Below are 14431 nucleotides of genomic sequence, written 5' to 3'. Positions count from 1 at the left end.
CCATCCCATTTAAAGGGAAGCATTTGGTCCTGTGGCTCTTCCCAGGTGCCACAACCAGGAATCTGAGTGATCCCAAGACATGTGAAATGCCTTGATGATCAATCAGTTCCCGAGATAACTGCTGACATTCGAAGTGATACTCTCCTAAGGACCAACCATCAGAAATACCCAATCTGGCCTCGCTATCAAAGGTGCAAATAGCAGCTCTGCATCCCCATCAGGGCAGCCTTTGGGGGAGGCCCCTTTTTCCAGGGTCGTGAGTGTTTCAGGAGCAGGGATGGTCTGAGAAACACATTTCCTCACCTTTTGTTCTGTGAAAGGTGCCTTTGGTATGGAAGTGCAAACCTCCAGGGAGCAACCTGCATGGGTGTTACAGGTGTCACATAAATTTGATCCAGTTTTAGCAAGCTGATAGGCAGCCTCTGCTCTTACAGCCAGCTGGTTCTGAGAGAGATTTGGGTGTCTGCACAGAGTTATTACCCTGCATGAGCTGTGGGCTGTGTTCCCGTTTTCCAGCTCCCACCACCCCTCCCTCTGCCTTCGGGAGACCTGCACTGGTGCCACGTCTCCAGGCCAGTGCGATGCACCTCTTGCTGCACTGATTGCCCAGAGTGTTACTTTCCTGCGGTACCACTCTTTTGTCTCTCTTTTGCAGTGCCCAGACCTGCCCAGCCCAGCTGTCCCTTGCCCCCCCCGGCGCCACACACCAACCTCATCTCCTTGCTGGGGTCGCATCAGCGAGACTCTGTCATACTGCCGCCGGAGCAGCGCCCACAGCGCGTCGAGCCGGCCCTGCGGAGACAGCACGGGCGTCTGTCAGCGGCGAGCACACCTCACCTGCACCAGGACCGTCCACAGGGATCCCAGGGACATCGACTGCCAGGACACAGCCGGATCAGCACACTGTAAGCCTGAGCTGTGTCACCCACAGCATGCTGCGGGGCTGCTCCTGCCCACCTGCAGTGCCAGGAAGGGCACTCGCCTAATGCACCTGCTCCCTGCTCGGAGCCATCCAGGACTTGTGCTTGGTCTGCCATGGCATGGGCTCGATTGCCACATGACCTTGTAGAGTTTATCCCACATGTGTGTGTTTGTTTTACAGCACATACTCGGGGACTGTTGTGCAGGACACACACACCAGCTCTGCTGCGGGTCAGGAACATCCTGTTCCACATGGATGGTTCCAGAGCTTGCCTGTGTGTCTGGACAACATGGCTTCAAGGCTTGTTGGGCGTCAGAAAGGACTGAAAGGGAGTTGGGAAGACAGACGTATCCCTGCTTCCAGCTACACCAGTGTGTTCTCTGCTCTTGCCTCTTAAAGCAAGGTATTTACAGACGCACCCTCCGTATGTCAGAAGCACTTGTGACGGGTTTGCAGGTGGCTCAGGGCACTGTTATTATGAGCCAGGAAAAACGATTCCCTTTCTGTCAGATTTCTTGCATTATATTGTTCTATGTAATTTTTTGCTTTCCTTGGTTTGTAATGAGTATGTGTGTTTAAAACTTTGTGTTAACAGCTATAAATTGTGTAGTTTTGGGCTTAATTAGCTCTACTTTGAGATAGACCAAATGCCAATGAAGCCCCCGTAGATTTTAATGCTCTCACTGTACAGTATGTCCCTTTCTGGGGGAAGGCAAACGGAATGTGGCAGTAATGATCAAGTACTGCATTTAGGGCTAAAAACTGCTCCTGCCATTCATGCTGAGTAGGTGTTCCCTTTGAGAATAGCACATCACACTTGAATGGGAACACTTGGAATATACTGTGCAGTTCAGCCTGCGTAAGGCAGGTAAAACAGACAGAATCCAGCCTTTATAATAAATCATACCAAGAACTGAAAAAATTACCTTGATTGGCGTGTACCACTTCTGCTGCATGGCTGGTGAGGTAGGCTTTGGTTTAGGTGGTTTAGGGTGAAAAGGTTCTTCTGGTTCTTCTGGGAGTTTCACCACAGCATTCTTTGCTTTTTCCAACCTGGCCCCTTCTTCCGTGGAGCCCTTGTCACCCCAGCGCACCTGAGGAAAGGCAGAGTTCAGGTGTGAGTGCACTGCATGCACAGGGCAGGGAAATGCTGCAAGTAACAGGGGGATAAATTTGGAAGAAGTTCTGGATAAACAGGAGGAGAGGTACTGAGGAAAACATTACCTCTTCATTATTCTTAGTTAAATGTATTTGTAAATGAGTCTCTCAGTGGTGAAAAGTCAAGAGAAATACCGAAAGAAAATTCCACCATGCCTCACTCCGGCTGTACAGGAGAAGGGGAATCTGGGAAGCCTTTTTAAGGTAAGGATGTAAAAATCTCATTTCTGGTTCTGATTTATCCTAAAATACCAGACCTGAATCTGGCACCAGTAAGAGCTGAGATTTCTGTCACCCAGGTTTCCTAATCCAGAGTGTTTGTTGAGAACCCCAGCATAGATCAAAGATGATGCTTGGGCACGTTTGAGTAGAAGCTGCTTGAACCCACTGAGATTTCCACGTTATTCTGCAGGAACACACATACTGGAGAAATGCAGGTGAGTAGTCTAACCTGCCAAAGTGCACATAGAACATGTAGCAATGTGTACTTTAATCACTGCTGCAAGTATATAAAATACACACAAAGAGTTCACAGAGAAGGAAACCTCTGTTATCATGGTTGGGCATACAAGCAGGTATTCCCACTTCCATAAAGGTTGTGCTCACTGCACTCCGCAGAGGAAATACAGGGAAAGACCTTCCCTCTATGAGATGATCTGTCTTGCTGAAGGAATCCTATTTCACCTTGTGACTTGAAGCACCATACAGCAATCTGAGCAGGTACGTTTGCTGTATGGCACAAAGAAACAAGTCTAGACAAGGCTGTTTAGGAACAGCTAAAAGCAATGGCAGGACTTTGAAAGTCCTTAGTGAAACTGACCTGGGGTATGTCAGCAAGACTTTCTATAATCATGCTATTTGCTATGATCTGGCCTGCAAGGAAAATCTCAAACACTTGTGTCTTTCACTGTGATCAATGGTGGTTGTTACATGGTTGTTAGAATGTATTTTAAACACCCTTAAAACCACTTAGAGATAGAAGGTGGATCCCTCACTGATAAAATTACCTTCTCGTTTCAGATTAAAGCCACTTCACTCAGAGGGGAAATCAGGACTGGTGAAGTCTGGCAATCCCATTTTGACATAAAAATGTATTGACTGGATTGGGTGGGGTCTGGCAATGCCATCACAAAACTTTAAAGCAATGCCAAAAGACAGAGCGGAAGAGCAAAGAGCACACTGCCTAAGCTGTGGGACTACCACCAAGGGGTGAAGCTAGTGGGGAAGGCTGGAGTGGATGGGTAACTGCCCCCAAAGGGAATACAGGAGCAGTAAGGAGAAGGGTGCTGGATCATTCGCTCCTTTTCTCCATGCAGGGAAGCTGCCAGAGCGATCAAGTTGCTGGAGGAACAGCAGAAGAACAGAGGACAGAGAAGCAGTGAAAACCAGTCAACTGTGTTGCCACACAGACTGCAAACAGGGAAGAGATGTCATGACTAGTGCAGCAATTTTGTCACTGGCCACAGCAAAGAAACCACCTCTAACTGCCAGGTGGGGAATGACCTCCCTTGGGCTGTGTTTGCTTTCTCTCTCTTCTCTGCCCTGACTCCCTGAAGAAGCAGCATGCTCTCCTGAGCCAGGGAGGGGTGTGAGGCCTGTCCCGCTCTCCCAGCAGCCTGAGCTGAGGCTGTTTCCCGAGCCCCTGTCACAGACACTGCAAGGCAGAGGTGAAGCTCCCCAGTCAAACCCTGAGTCACTGACCATGCGGTGCCCATCAAACCTATCAGTGCTCTGGGGTGCCAGAGAGGGACAGAGCCACAGCCCCACAGAAGGGGGGGGCCCTTGGAGGCCCCGTAACTGCACTGGCACCAGTTTCAGATGGTTCACATCTTTAGCCCTTAGTCCTGCACAAAATTCCTACCACAGATGAAAAGGTTTTCTAACCTAAGCATAATGTTCTGCTCTCTTTGTATTTTTGCTATGGGCTGAACATGCCCTTCTGTGTGGTTCTGATGCCACTTGTGTTGAGGTTTCTGTCAGGTTTCTGTTCCATTGTGCAAGATCCCATTTACAGACTGGAATGGCTTAAACCCTGGAACCCCTTCTGGAGCCTATCATGGCTCGCCTCAGAAATTCAGGCTTGTACTTTTTTGTGTTGGAAAGCATTTGCTAGTTTGCCTCTGAAAAACTGCACAAAATGGGTTTTTTGTGAAATCTGAAACTCTTCTAAACTAGCAATTCTGAACTGCTGAAGGAAATGTATATAAGCAACACAGCTTCAAACCTGCATGTTCTGCTGCTGCGTTTAAAAAGATCTAGACCAAAACTGATTCTCAGGCCAGCACCTTTAACGTTTCATCAAGACACCTCAGTATGGCCTAGGTGGGTGTTTCAGAGAGAGACAGCTTCCTGGATTGCAGTTAAAAACTGCTTTGCATATTCCATAGAGGCTGACTTGACTATAAAACCTGCCATAAGGATGTGCCCATAAGGATGCACATTCTTCATTCTGTTTTAATTAACATGATGCTATCATGTCTCTTCAAAGACAGGCACTGTTGTCGCTGCGAGTCCCTCTGGGATCAAGCTTCTCCTCAGCGTCACCATTGTCAGCGCATTTGGCTGGCCCACACTTGGGGGACTTATGTTTCACTGTAATTCCTTCCAAAACATGCAGAAAAGGCTCTCACTCTCTCTTTCTCATTAGCTTGATGGAAAGAGCATGTCTTGAGGCAGCTATTAAAAGTCCCAGTCAAATGGAACTACTGAAAGCTGTTCTCTCTGAGTCAAGGTCAAAATTGCTCGATATGGTAAAGAATTTTCCAAGGCTTATGCCAGTGGGAAGACAGGCACACATCATGGCCTTGTATTTTCAGTACACTTTCAGTCTTTGTTTCCACACTTGCAGCCTCAGAGAGCTCGGACTGAGGGTGATCACCAGATCATACCAACCTCCATCCTCTTAATTCCCCCAACTCCTCTTCCACCATAGTAGGAAGCATCCACCGTGGGCCACTTCTTGGTAGGCAAGGGCTCCTGTTCTTCTTCCTGTCAGTACATGCAGATGATATTTACTGTAAAAAGATACCTACACACACATACTAAATGTCTTTTCAGTATATTTACTGAAAATATAAGTTCACAGAAACTTAAGTTTGCCCCTGTTGGGTGTGAAAGGGGCATAAACACCAGCAGAGCCTCCAGTGCATTACTGATCCTGGGTGGGAGGTTCTTAGTGCCTGGAATGCCAAAGTGAGGGAAAATGCTGCTCAAGTCCCACATGAATCTTTAGATGTTGTACAAGGGTAATTCAGTCTTTCTGGTCTCACTGCAGAATGGGAAAAACAACATTCAACTATCTTGGGATAAAGGCCCCAAATGTGTCTGTCGCTGTGTGCTTAATTCAGGCCACACTGAGCTGAGACAGAGCAGAGACTTGGACTTTGGCCACCACGTTCTCAGCAGCACCCTGACAAGGGTGCTGGATGCGCACAGTGCAGGGACACACAGGAGGGGCTCTGTGTAAGCAGTGTGATGACATTAGCACCATCAGAACGTACCTCTTTTGGGGCTGGTGGAGGTGGTGGGGGATCCTTGATGACCTGAAAGAGCCAAACATAGAAAAGCATAAGGAGTTGCACTGGCAGCGGCCAAAAGGCAAGAGCACATGGTAAGAGTGAACTGTTTCCACCCATGCCCCCCATGTCTGCTGCCAGACTGGCAGCTGGCACTGCCTGGTCCCCAGGGCATTGACCACCAAGGCCTTCTGGAAATTAACACCATCTGATGGACCATGCCATCCCTGGCCTGCAGACACTCTGGGCAGACGTGTCTACCACTGCTCTTCCTGGCCGGATGAGCCTCAGCCGCTCTCAGTAACAGCCAGTGCTGAGACCCCCCAGAGTTCATTAGTGATCCCGGAGGAAGAGGGTCTGAGGCCTGTGTGAGGGCCTGTGCGGCCGTGGGCCAAGCTGCTGCTGCTGCTGCCACGCTGCTGGGTAGTCTCTGGCCAGTGACAAGTGTGAAATGCCTTCTGGCAGCTCAGGCTTCACCTCTGCATGTCCTGGACGCTTCTGCAGCTCTCACAACTGAGTCCTGCAGGCTCCTGACTGTGCAGGGCCTGCAATGGAGTCGTGCTCCCACACTTCTAACACTGCTCCCAGGAGCATCTCTTGCACCTCTATTTAAACCTCTCCCTACAGCCTCTTCCTGTTCCCTTTGTCACATCCACACTGTAAAGCTCAGGGAGTTCCCAGCACTGACAGTCCTGGTAGGGTAGAGGGAGGCAGGGACCTCCTTCAGTGATTCAGCTGAAAACTGAACTCACACCTCTGTTCCTCCACGAGAAAAGCAGGTGTCTAAGCTAAAAATAAGTACTTTGGTGACATCAAGTCATTTTTCTGGGCTTGAATATTACCTATAACTGACTGAAAACTACCCCATGAATATAAAGGAGCCTGTTTCTGCTATGCCTTTGTACGATACAAACACACCTAAAACTGTCCATGGTAACAAACACCTAAATCTCCTAATACAGACAGGATTAAGTACCTTAATTGAAATATGCCTTATTTTATCCACTCTGTGCTATTAATTGTAGTACTTTAATTTACCACTGCCTATAAATATCACTGCAGAGATGGCCAGCATAATACCTGAAAGGAACAAATTTTTCTTGACCAATAATCAAGAGTTTTCTGTCTTGATTGACATTTTAACTCACAGTGCCACCAAAACAGTTACTGGTTACTGCCTTAACAAGCTATGGACTTTTAGCACTACATGCAGGAATTCTGTCCAGTAGGAGAACTAAGTTACGGCACTCGTGGAACCAATTTCCCACAGCACTTCAGGTTTAAGATACGGAATTGTTCATAAGGCAGGCTCAGAGTGCTTTGGGCAGCTTGGAAAGTCAGCTATGGATTATAACCACACTTCTGTTCGCTGCTATGATGTTGCAAAAACGTGCCGGAAATTATTTTTCTTTAAATAGTTCTCAATAGTTTTCTTCCCACCCATTAGGAGTTTCCAGATTACTTAGCAGAAATCAATTATTTAATTAGTGAAACATTCCTGAGAGCCAGACTGGAATTACTACCCTAACTTTACGTGAAATGGCAACACAGAGGAATCGTGGCAGAGATCCTGAGAGATACCTGGGTGCTGAGCAGGATTTTCCAAGTCAGTTAAGAGACTGCAAAAGGTAAACTAGCACTTTTGCTCACCTTCTCTCACTTAATTCCTGTCCTTATTTCCCTTTTGACTGTCTCTAACCATTATCTCCAGATAATTTATTTCTGCGCCAAGCCTGCAAACTGCACAGAGGAAAGGCCTCCTAGGCAGCAGTTTTATATAAATCCACATGAAATGGCATTGTCACTCTGCTTTCTACAGTTGTGTTATTCTGAAACCTTGCAGTCTGAGCATGGGTGGCTTTGCCCAGCAAACCTCTTAATGGTGTGGGATGGAGTTCCCGTGGGCCCTGTGCCCACTGGGATGTAGGAATCACAATTTCTGGCCCAGAGAATCAAGGGAAACCTGACTTGTTGACCTCTCTGTGGCTTCCAAAGGCAACAGTCAGTGGCAGCTTTTGCTTGACTCCCTGAGCAGAGGACCCTAAACCTGTGCCAGCTCCTGAGCTCCCTGAAGTTTGAGCAGAAACCTGATTTGAAGCCAACCAATCCATTAATTAGATGTTATTTCTAATGGCTTCAGAAAATGAAAATTGTTTTAAAATTGACAGTGGTGTGAGAAAATAATCTGCCTTGAATAGCAGCTCCTCACCCTGGTGACAGCACTGGAATGTCAGTGCCTGCATCCTTATGCTTCCACAGGCTCACACACTTAAATCACATGTGCACACACAAAGATTATTGTCAGCAGCATGATATTCCAAGTGAGATCAGTAGAAAGCTGTTTATAAAGAATAGAAGTCTGAGGCACTTGTGCAGCTCTGCACGGAGCTGCACGCAGAAGCGCACATAGGAAGATCGCAGTATTGTAAATTGACTTTTTCTGAGCTGGATTCAGATTGTTTAAACGCAGAAGCCTCTGAGAACAGTGCTGTTTTATCATCCCCATGGAGAGATGGGCTGCTTCCTCGCTTTGTTTTATCACCAGCCCCTCCAGGCAACGCTCCATCTCATTTAGTGAGTTGCAAAGAATGAAGGTTTGAGTTTGGAGAAGAGCCGATTTCTTTAAAAAAAAGGAGAAGTTGGTGCTTGAGGCAGCAGTGCCTCTGATCCACTCATTAACACCTCCCCGCCGCTCTGTGATGTGGGCATTAGGATATGTCAGCACGGAGCCTGCAGCCAGCTTGCTGCGATCATATGTTCCATAGCGAGGGACAAGTGACAGAACTGTCACACTGAAATCCTGAAAGGGCGGGAGGAATAAGGAAAAGGAAGAGGAGTCCCCGTGCCCCACCCTGGGAGCGTCCATGGGCCTCACAGCACAGAATGCTGCCGAGACCGAGTCCTGGCCAGGATGGAGCATGGCCCGGGGGCAGGGGCAGCGCACCCACCTGCCTACGGACTCTTGTTCTGCTCACAGACAACCCTGTACCTCTCTCTTCTGTCAGATTCTGACTCCCGTGCTCCTTTGTTCCAGGAAACCAGGCACTGCCAGGGAAGCAGACCCAGATCAAGGGAAGAAGAGGTCCTGCCTGGCCCTAATGCTGCACGTCTCCTTGAGGACACTTCCCTGAAGCCCAGGACTACAGAGCCAAAAGGGGCCCTTCCAGCTGATGTCCGAGCCTCAGGGGCAGAAGGGAGGGGCAAGAACAGAGGCGCACAGCACAAGAACCCAAGGAACAGCCAGCAAAACCAAAGAAAGGGTCAGTATTTGGCAGCAGGTTCAGTGCAATAGCAGGTGGGTTTGGAATTTAGTATCGTAGCAGAGGCCTAAAATTGCCTTTTTAAGAAACTAATAGTATCCATGAGAGGTGAGAGGAAGCCCCAGGGGACATGGACATTTGAAGTGCTGTGGTTTTGTATGGCTGGAAAGTTGTACTATAGAACTATGCATTGAACTTGTCTTTTATTGTAAGATTTGGGCTTTTGAAACCAGTAAATGCGAAGCTGGTTTATGAATTGAGATTAGGCAGTTATTTTAAAATATGAAAACAGGAAACTTTCTTCTTACTGATTTCCAATGTTCCTTTTCCACAGCAAGGCTCATGATCTAAAGTGAGAGCAAAGTGACTGACAGAACCCTCCCTATATTTCTGATGTTGGGCCTGTGCCGGGGAGAAGAAGACATAAGAGAGGCTTTTTATTACAGAAGAGGTCATTGTTCTTGCCTCAGGAACCCCAGACTGTGAGGGTACAGATGGAGGCTGAGGACTTCCTGCCCTCAGACAGCCTGGGGCCCCACAGATCCGCTGGATTATGGGACCTGCACACGGTCAGGTGAGAAGGCCAGTCAGTTCCTCTCTGCCTCACATTCCACAAGCCTCAGACAAGACCAGGAATACAGACCAGCCCAGAAGCAGTCTCCACTTCCCAACTCCTCTGTGCTGTCGTTGAGCTGGATAAATGGTAAACTTTCCCCGGTTAAGCCCCGCGCCAAGGAATGGCAGGAGTCAGTGCTGAGCACTACTGCTGCTGGGGTGAAGATAGAGAGTGCACTCGGATAAAGAGATGGATGTGTGCAGGGATTATGAAGATGGTAAGGGATTTCCAACTTGAGAGCCCGTAATGGACTACAAATACCAGTTTAAGTGACAGCACTTTTCAATTGGTCCTTGATTTCAGGGTAACATCTGCACACCATTATGGCCACCCCATCTCCAGTAACAGCACCATGCTGGTGCTGGTTCCCACATGTGCAGCTCACAGGCAGGCAGGGGCTCTGTCCAAAGTGCAACCCTGGTGCTGGGGCTAGTCCCCCCATCCCCTTCCTGCCTGTCACGAGCCCCTCGCCCCAGCTGGCTCAGGTCCTGTGTTGCTCCTCTGTTTCCTGCAGGATCTGTGTTTCCCACCCCGGACTCCCAGTGCAGTGGCTGTTCCCCACAATCTGTACTTACCACTTTGCAGCACAGGGGCCAGAACCACCAGAGCAGGCCAAGTGCCACCAGCAGCAGCAGCACGAGGACGGCAATGAGCGCTGCCACACCACTGGACTGCAGAGAGAGCAGGGACAGCGTCAGCGTGCGCTGCACAACTGCTGCCCGGCTCACCCACCTACCCCAAAGCCCAGGATTAGTTCTGCTCAAGTCAGGGGTGCATTCTACTGTGAAACTGATATAAAAGTGATACTCCTGAGATCAGAATCAGGCCAAGCTAGAGGAAAAGGTAGAGTGCAGTGACTGCTAAGGAATGAGCCATTAGATACAAGCAGGGGAAGTCTCCTAAACCTGTGGATGAGAGGTGCCTTTTTCTCCTCCATAAGGACACATCTGTATGGACTGGGGGTGGCAGAGGAGGGGGGATTTTAAGGCATCTCCGCTAACAGTACACATCCAAGGCTTTTATGCTGATCGCCCACACACCTGTATAGACTGTGGCACACTAACTCCCTGCAGCAGTGCTGTTTGAACCTGGAACTCTGCAGAAGTGCTCCTGCTTCCAGCAACACTTGTAATGGAGAACTGAGCAGCCCAACTCCCACACACCCCACACCTCCAACCCACTTCCTCTGGCACTTTTAGTCCTATCTTTGGGGTTTTAGAAAATCACTGACAGAAACGCAACAGTGACCTTAGGAAAACAAGTTATTCAGACTTCAGTTGGCAAAAAAAGGAAAGGAGGAACCCAGGGAAATGCTGAGGCTGGAGTACAGCGTGAGTAGTTCTGTCCCGGTGAGAAGGATTGTACTGGAGGTGGAACAGAGCCATATCCCAGGACCAGGTCAGTGCAGTGAGGCACGCAGGTATGATGGGTGCCTCAGTGCCTAATGCTGTGTAGTTTTGTTTGTTTTCATCGCAGCAATGTGTGTTTGCTGGGAGGCTGCAACTTGTAACTCATCTCTCAGCCAGTCATCAGCTGCTCAGCTCCCAGAATTAGTGAGCATTTCTAGCAGTGACCCATTTCTGGAGCTGCCCATCTGCTACTATGGAAACAGCAGCTCCTGTGTGGAGCTGCCTTTGCTGCAGCACAGGCCAAGAGCAGAAACCAAAAGGAGACAAATAGGGCTGATGAGAAGCACAGCAGTTCTTCCTGCCCATGCACATCTGTACCTCTCTGCTTCCTGCCAGTGCAGGCTGTGACCACAGAGCAGCACAGTGGGAAGCCTGTGCCCAGCACTTCACTCTGATCTGCTCTGCATCAGGGCTTTGCTGATTACCTCTCCATGCACTCCTGGCAGCTCTTACAGGGGCACAGGCACAGACTCACCATGTGCTGCCTTCTCTGGAAGGGCTGAGGTAAAGGCAGTCTGCAGCTGGGCTGCAACAGGCTCCTGGGTGACTGCCCTCAGTCACCATGCTTGGGTGTAAGGCTGGGATGTTGCCCAGTAAACAGTGAATTGGGGAGCGTGTGTTCCTTCACCTCCCAGCTCAGTCTGGCTTTACTTCCTCAAACCATAGGGCTGCACTGAGGCTCTGATTTCTACTGCACCAGTATTGGGGTTTCAAATGAATGGAAGAAAAATGCCATTTTTTCTCTTTTAGGTTTCTGATCTGCAAGCAGTAGCAATCCTGTTGAAGAACTGCAGGCTGACGAGCAGAAGGGACTGTTCGCCATGCTCCACGCCTGATGGGAAAGCTGCTCCCAAGTCACACTTCAGATGAGACACATTTAAAGGCACACAGTGCCCGTGCACAGCACGTGTTAAACACTGGGGGCTTGTGTCTCCCTGCACAAATCCCAACTGTCCTACCCACGTAATGGAGAGCAGAAATGTGACACTAGAAAATTGTATTAAATAAGGCATAAAGGTACGAAGTTCAAACAGTCACTCTCTGCACAAGTATGTGATTTCTTCCAGAAGCAGTTTTAACTCTTTTCTATAACCTGTGATCAGATTCAGCAGGATGTTCACCCTGCCTTACCCTCAGGTGTAACTGGGGTACTCTGGTCTGTGCTTGGACTGGCTGTCTCCCCAGATTAACGGAGTTAAGAGCCTACACTCGTTACTCAGGCTCCAGAGTTACGGAGCATCAGTACCCTCCTGTAGGATTGTAACCCTCCCTCCACGCCCAGGCTGAAGTCCCACGGTTCTGCCTACTCTGCTCCCCCCCATCCTACTCAGGGAAGCCATCCTGGAATGGGACTCCAGGTGGCTGTGTCACACCTGCCCCTTGGGACATGGTTATATTTACAGTGAGCGTGTCTCCAAGGGCAGGGAAGCCTCCCAGTATTTTGAAGGCCACAGCTTTCCACAGGGAAGTGCAATCAGAGATTCCCCGCAGTGAGAGGTCCTGCAATGGCAAAGCCCAAAGGGAAATGAGATTTGGGAATTTTACACAGGATTGTGGTCGTCTTTTACTTACACACTCCGAAGCGGTGATGGTTAACGAGCTGGACATGAAAGACTGGCCTTCCTTCAAACTCACCAAAACCTCCAGGGTTCTGCAAAGAGAGAGAGAAAAAACATGAGCAACCATGTAACAGTCAGGAAAGGCTCACACCTGCTCCAGAGGCTCCTGTATCTACAGCCTCTGCTCCACAGAGAGTGTCCCCAGATGGGAAATGGAGGCCTGTGCTCACTCTTGTTTGGGAGTAAGTTTGGTCACCTTGACGGAGCTACCTGAGTAGAGATTACCCATTCTCTTTTCCATGCAGCATAAAAGACTGGCAAAAGTTTTACATAAAATAAATTGAAGTTCAGCTGTAAAATTAACATTGTTTTCTCTGTTCCATAACCATCTTTTTAGTCACATGCAGACATTATGGATAAAAATGTCGGATAATTATAAATGGTCAGGACTTGCTATAAATAGCCCCAAACACTGCATACAAATGGTACGTGGTTTACATTTTACAAATTAACCCTACAAGAAAACAACACATGGTGGATGTTAAACAGAAGAAGACTCTTCTCTGGCTTGGATTCCCAGGATTCAGACAGTTTATATTATGCATAGATGTAATTAAATAAAAATATAGATATCCATGAACTAAAATGATTAATCATTTATACCATTCTTACATGTCATGAGTTTTTATTCTGGCACAAACACTTTAGTCAATATGGAGTTCAAAGCCATTTTAACTAATTTGGCTAATTTCTTCTTCATTGGTAGCAAAAATGAAGTGAGTTGCTTCGACTAAACTAATTCTTAAATTATCTGTGCCATAAATAATTGATCCAACAGAAAGAATAACTCTAATTTCTTTCTAATTATTACTGGAATAAGTGAATCAGAACAGATAAAAATAAAAAAAAAATAAAATTTCTTGCAGCATATTAAATAAAACCTGACCAGAACTTCTGTCAGACATGAATTTGTTTCAGTGTGGTGCTTTTTATTATTTTTAATTCTGGTGTTTTGTTTTGGCACTGTAATGAGGAATGCTGAGGGAAATTCCAGCATGAGAATTCTGCTCGAGTTTGGCCAAACACTCCCCCGACTGCAGGGCAAGAGGGTTTCCTGCCTTCCCTGGGGGAGAGCAGGATTCCCCTGCCAAATTGCTCACACAATCCTGCAGCCTCCCCACCAGCCCTGTGTGCCCTGGCAGCCTCCTGGGTCCTGCCTGGAATGTCACTAGTGAGGAATGAGGCTGTCTTTGCTACGAAATGGAGCAAAACAAAAACCTGCAACGCATCTGGATAAAACACGTAACCCACACTAAAGAAAAGGATCATTCTCGGGTAACTTGGGGATCTTGACAAGTCCTTGAGCTCGCTGGGATGTATGAAAAATTGGGTATAATAACAAAGATTTCCAAGTGGACTAGAGTCCATGGTTGCACCTTACTGTTTGGAACACAGAACTGGGATACATAATTGCTAATATTTATAAGACGTCATAGCTGGGATTGCATTTCCCAGCTCTAGTGCCATGTGCCACCCTGTGCCTGCAGCTGTGTGTGCCCCAGCTCCCGCTGTCAGTGCGCTGACAGATCCCAGGGAGCAGGCTCACTGAGCAATGAGCTCCAGCACAGGCACACTGCGGGAGAACAGCCCGCTGCCCGACCCACTCCCATCCTGATACACCGCTGCAGGGATGTGCCACTGGAGATGTCACTGGAGCTGATCATACCGCTCAGGTTCTGGAAGCCACAGAGTGAACTCACACAGATAATTACCTCATCTTCAAAAGGATGAGCCTGTCAACACACAAAAGCACTCCTTCCCTGAGACTGTCATGGCTGTAGGGAATACCGAACGTGTTCTTTCATTTCTTCAGCAGCCACCTGTTTGCTGGGCTGTGTGTACTTGCCATTCATACAAACACTGCCCTTTAAACCTGAGTCCCAGAACGAAGTGTCCTGTTTCTGCTGCTCATTCACACACAGCCCAGAGACA

General features: G+C 48.2%; 1 protein-coding gene and 1 long non-coding RNA gene across 8 annotated transcripts in view; one reads left to right on the top strand and one right to left on the bottom strand.

Moving 5' to 3' along the window:
• Positions 1-13361, top strand: part of LOC126642761 (uncharacterized) — a 222699-nt gene extending 209338 nt beyond the window's left edge. For 4 of the 6 annotated variants that reach the window (XR_007629535.1, XR_007629529.1, XR_007629531.1 and 1 more), the window contains 6 exons: positions 656-2284; positions 2380-2517; positions 3397-3571; positions 8630-8855; positions 9190-9429; positions 11631-13361. This is a non-coding gene — a long non-coding RNA (uncharacterized LOC126642761). Of the gene's footprint in view, positions 1-655; positions 2285-2379; positions 2518-3396; positions 3572-7042; positions 7224-8629; positions 8856-9189; positions 9430-11630 lie in introns of all 6 variants that reach the window. The other 2 variants (XR_007629530.1, XR_007629533.1) reach the window with 2 other exon arrangements.
• ANTXR2 (ANTXR cell adhesion molecule 2) overlaps positions 1-14431 on the bottom strand; it is a 78901-nt gene that overhangs the window by 26338 nt on the left and 38132 nt on the right. For both annotated transcript variants that reach the window (XM_050320633.1, XM_050320634.1), the window contains 6 exons: positions 12453-12531; positions 10047-10142; positions 5581-5622; positions 4973-5068; positions 1849-2016; positions 712-792 (listed from right to left, as the gene is read on the bottom strand). In XM_050320633.1, the coding sequence (XP_050176590.1) occupies positions 712-792; positions 1849-2016; positions 4973-5068; positions 5581-5622; positions 10047-10142; positions 12453-12531 (562 nt within the window). The remainder of the gene's footprint in view (positions 1-711; positions 793-1848; positions 2017-4972; positions 5069-5580; positions 5623-10046; positions 10143-12452; positions 12532-14431) is intronic.

This window comes from Myiozetetes cayanensis, unplaced genomic scaffold (assembly GCF_022539395.1).
Source record: "Myiozetetes cayanensis isolate MyiCay16 unplaced genomic scaffold, myiCay2020 scf24, whole genome shotgun sequence".
In the NCBI taxonomy this organism is placed as follows: domain Eukaryota; kingdom Metazoa; phylum Chordata; class Aves; order Passeriformes; family Tyrannidae; genus Myiozetetes; species Myiozetetes cayanensis.
Note: the sequence above shows the minus strand (reverse complement) of the source record. Positions and strands in the feature narration are given on the sequence as shown.